Raw genomic sequence first — 4,636 nt, forward strand, 5'->3', positions numbered from 1 at the left:
GAATTTTATCGCGACAAAAAGGTAACGGTTTATAAACTTTTACTCTCTCTCTCTCTCTCTCTCTCTCTCTCTCTCTCTCCCTCTCCCTCTCTCTCGCTCTCTCCAATAAAGAAATCGTTTGGTTCGAATTTTTCAGTCCCAAACATGAACAATTGCTCTTCTTCAACCAAAAGTGAAATATTTGTCTTGAGGGATAGGTGATTCACATCAAAAAGTGTTCTTTCTGGAAAAAAATATGTATAATAGAGGAAAATTTACCAAGGAATTCATTGTCCTTAAGTTCTAAGAACGTTGTCGTAAAACATTATTATTTCAATTAAGAATTCATTCATTTTTCCGGCCATTATCGAATTGTCAATAAAATGAACATTTTTCAAGAGCAAAAAAAGTGTGGGAGGGTCGCTCAAAGAGAAAATGCTAGAAATAATATTGCTCCCAATAGATTAACTAGTTCCAAAGTTTTTGGAATAGTCAGGCCAAAAACAATCAGTAAATCTATTTTTGCAATACAAATTCCCTATCCGCACGTATGCTTCACATATTTCACGATAATAATTGAAAAGAATTATTTTTTTTACGATGACTAAGATTCAATAAAAAACTCTTTTTTTTATTTATACTTGTGTACAATATCCAGAACATGAAAATTAATCTTCAGTTCAACCATATTCCATACTAATTTTCCTTCTTTTTCTGCAGATTTCATGGACTCATAAAGAGTCTCATGATCGTGGTGATGAGCCCTCCACAGCTATGGCCCAGCAAAAATCTTGGGTTCCTTCAGCATCAGCAAAGAATCGCAGTATTTCAAGTTCTCAACAAATTCAGACACCGAAGAAACGGGAAGGAACTAATGATATAATTGAAAAGTTCATTTATCGTATCAGCGAGGAAGAACAGATGAAAATTGTTGAAGCTTTTGGGAAAATGTTATATTTCTGCAACATTCCCCTGGACGTCGTCGCGTCGAGTTACTTCACCCAATTCACTAAAATGTTACGACCTACTTGGAAGGCTCCAGCGCTTGAAATCGTTGAGAGTAGTCTGCTCCAGATTGTCTACGAGTCAGTGGAGTCTCTGCACCAGAAACTCACTTGTTCAGAGTGCATATTGATGTTGCTGAAATCCACAGGCGATTCTGAGCAGTCTGACCAACTATTGGCGATTCTTGAGACCCCGAAAAAAGAACAGATGTTTATCAAATCATGGGAAGTTTGGGATGAGTCAGATGCTCAGTGACTTTCGACACAAAAGACTGAAATCACTTGCGAGGCGAAGGAACTGATTGAGGACAAATATAAAATGAAAGTTCACTCCATTGTGCTACAAAATAAAGAATGATTGTTGATTTGGACAGGATCGACGGGGTGTGGTACTTCATCTCGTAAAATTCCTGGGTGGAGGCATTATCAGTAGCAATTGAAGACTCATTACTGTCAGACGAGTTGAACGAATTGTGGATCGAATTGGATAAGCAGGCTGTCGTGAATTTATTCGAAGAAGATGGCAAATCTGAATCTGAATCTGATGGAAGTTGATGATGCCTCCCCGACTTCAATCAAGTAGTTTTCTCAGGCAAAAAATGGAAATGTACTCTTCGCTCACTGAGCATATGGCAGTATTGAAGCAATTTGTTGGAGATGGAAGAACTCAATTGAAAGGGAAAGTTAAACTGCTCTTTGATTCTCGTTTTAGAGAAAATGTACGATTATCTTTGGAGCAGATGAAAGCTTTGGCATCGATTTCTGAGAAATTTGAGAACCCACATACTAATCTTGCTGATATTGTCGAGGATTGGTTGCTCTTTGAGAGTAATTTCCAGTTGGAGATCAGTTGAATTGAGGAGCTGCTTACTGCAGAGCTGCTTACTGTAAACTTTTTTCACCACAAATATCGTGGACACCTTTTCGTGAATAACCGTCTCAGAATGCAAAAGATGCAACGTTCTCTTCTGGAGGTGCTGGAGGAGGAAGGGTTGGAGAGTTACGAGCAGTACAAAAGTAATATTGACGTGTTTAATGATTTATCAAAATAGAAAATCCAATCATCTTCACTATTCTTGAGATTCGCTGAATCAAGTCATCCTTAATTGGCAAGAATGGTCCTGAAATTGATCCAGGTTCCTGTGAAAATCAACAAGATTCATATGATTGAAATCCCTCCTAACAATCTTACCCCAATTCGTCAGCAAAAACTCACAGAGATCCATTACCAACTGAAGATTCGCGATAAGAAAACGAATCTGTGATAGTATTCATGCACTATTGATGTTTAGAGAACATTATTAGTCATGAAAACAAAGGTAAATAAAGTTCTCCGCTGATGGTAAAGTTCAAAAAACTTACGGAAGAGTCTATTTGAATGTTATTAAAACGTAATTTTTTATAGGCTGTAGAACAGGTTTCGTTACGACGACCAGCAGTCGAAAAATGGCAATGCTCCGATTACTTGTTTTGTTGTCCACTTGACACATTTTTTTGTTCTATTTTTACTATTTGTTTAAGGACAGACCATCTGTTACAGATTTATATTCTGAGTAGACTTCGTCGACGTCAAGTGTAGTGGTTATGACTCGTCACTCTCGTAACTTACGAGAATCTTATTGAAAAAATAAATACGTTCATTCACGTGAGATATTTTATTGTTAGACGATAAGTGTTGATATACATTTATAAATGTATTTCCAAAGAGTTGAAATAAAAGTTCATTGAAATTCGAGTTTTTAAACTAAACTGTTCAATCTTCCTCCCACATCGAATCATCAATTTTTTCCCAAGAAGTATCTCGCATTTTGAATGCATAGAAGATCGAAACTGACTTCATAGAGCGTTCAACGCTTAGACGATTTCGAAGATCTGAATGAATAAATGCCCAATTTGAAAAAACTCGTTCGATCTGCGCCGTAGAACTCGGGATGCTAGATAACTTCTTCGCCAAACCAGATAACGTTGGATAGTCGACTTCTGCCATACACCAAAAAGCTTCAGGGGATTTTATTTTTTTGCTAAACAATTTTTCGAAAATTCCTTTTCCCTCTGCATATTCTCTCAAACTTTTCCATTCGCAAGGATCTTCACCAACCAATTCCTCACGTAAAAACGTGAGAACTGCGCTGTTGAAAGACTGAATGTGAGCAAATTGTTTCCCTCGATATTCTGGATGTACATAATTTGCTGTCAGAGCAATAGGTTGTAGAAGCTTCGTCAATCGATTCTCCAGGGTTTGATCGACTGAATCAATGTCTGTTGCTATATTCAGAGTAATCCAAAGCTCAGTGCCTTCTGCAAGTCGAGTTTCTGTCCTTTGGCATTTATTCAACAACTCACAAACTGGATCAAAAAGTGTTAGATAATCTTGTAATCGTTGTTCGAGAGTGATGTCCTTCAAAAGTTCCAAATTTTCCGCTTTCAATGTAAGCTCCCCTTCCTCCACGATTTCTCTCAAGATGTCAAGATTTCTCAGACAGCAACAGAACGTATCCCGGTAGGTACACCACCTCGTTTCACAAGCGAGCATGATCCTCGTTCCTCCACGTTTTTTCAACTCCCTCTCCCCTCGAGGATTTTTAAATTCTCTCAATAACTTGTTGATACACTCAACAAGGTGAGGATTTGCAAGAGATTTCAACCATAAATTACCACTATGAGAAAGACAGGTATGCCAAACACTCACGAGTTTACCCATACGCATCATAGCCGATGCATTGTCCGATACGACTCCATAAATATTCATCTTAAATCTGGCTTTTGACATGGAGACGGCTTCATCAATGACATTGGCTAACTGGTCACCAGTTTCTCGAAGCTCTGTAAAATCCCAAGAATTCAGAAAAATGCTCCTTTTATCTTTAGTATAGATGGTGCAAACCACATTCTTGGTGTTGGCTAAGGAATTTTTCCAGCCGTCTATGGGTAAAACACCATCTGTCTCTTCGGTGTATTCGAGTTGTTGAATTAATTTCTGATGGATTTGATCAAGTAACTTGGTCGAGAGCTTTTTTCTCGATGGGATTAAATATGAGGAATTGAGAAGCTTGATGAATTTCTTGAACTCTGATTCCACTACGTTAAAAGGTATATTACAACCGAAGAAGAACTCCGCCAAAGCCTCATCAATCCTGGAGTTATTTGTATGCTAGAAAAATAACCTCAATAGTAAATAATCACTAAAGTATTAAATTAACTCATCTGTATTATTTATACTTACCTCAGGAGTGGATTTTCGATGAGCATTACGCATCTTGGAGCGTTTCTTGATGAAGTAGACTTTAGAATTAATACTTCACTGCACACAATATTTAAGTTATGATTTATTTTGGTTTATTTATTCATTAAATGATGTTATTACAATTAAAACATCAATTTGCATGAATTAATCAAACTCACTTACTTAGACACTGCTTGTTATAAGTTAGAGAGTTTTGTACCTTTTTTTACCTTTCGGAGGTAAATTACCATTTTTATACCATGTATAGGTAAAAAACCCACATTTGCCACGGATGCCCAATCCTGCCTGACACTCACCGTATCTACCTTGGATACCCTGGAGTGGCAGGGTAGAGACCAGGGAGTCCATTCTCGAGTCGGTGAGCTGCTCAGCGTATACACTCGTCTCATCTACACAACACGGGCCAAAT

General features: G+C 37.7%; 1 protein-coding gene across 1 annotated transcript; it reads right to left on the reverse strand.

The window, feature by feature from the left end:
• Window positions 1-2,736: 2,736 nt before the first annotated feature.
• LOC107040163 lies at window positions 2,737-4,239 on the reverse strand. Its single transcript, XM_015260110.1, has 2 exons — window positions 4,207-4,239; window positions 2,737-4,134 (listed from the first exon to the last, which is right to left on the reverse strand). Exons 1-2 carry the CDS (start codon window positions 4,237-4,239, stop codon window positions 2,737-2,739), a joined length of 1,431 nt encoding a protein of 476 aa, XP_015115596.1.
• Between the last annotated feature and the right edge of the window lie 397 nt (window positions 4,240-4,636).

This window comes from Diachasma alloeum, unplaced genomic scaffold, assembly GCF_001412515.2.
Source record: "Diachasma alloeum isolate Michigan unplaced genomic scaffold, Dall2.0 Dall_scaffold_00324, whole genome shotgun sequence".
NCBI classification, from domain to species: domain Eukaryota; kingdom Metazoa; phylum Arthropoda; class Insecta; order Hymenoptera; family Braconidae; genus Diachasma; species Diachasma alloeum.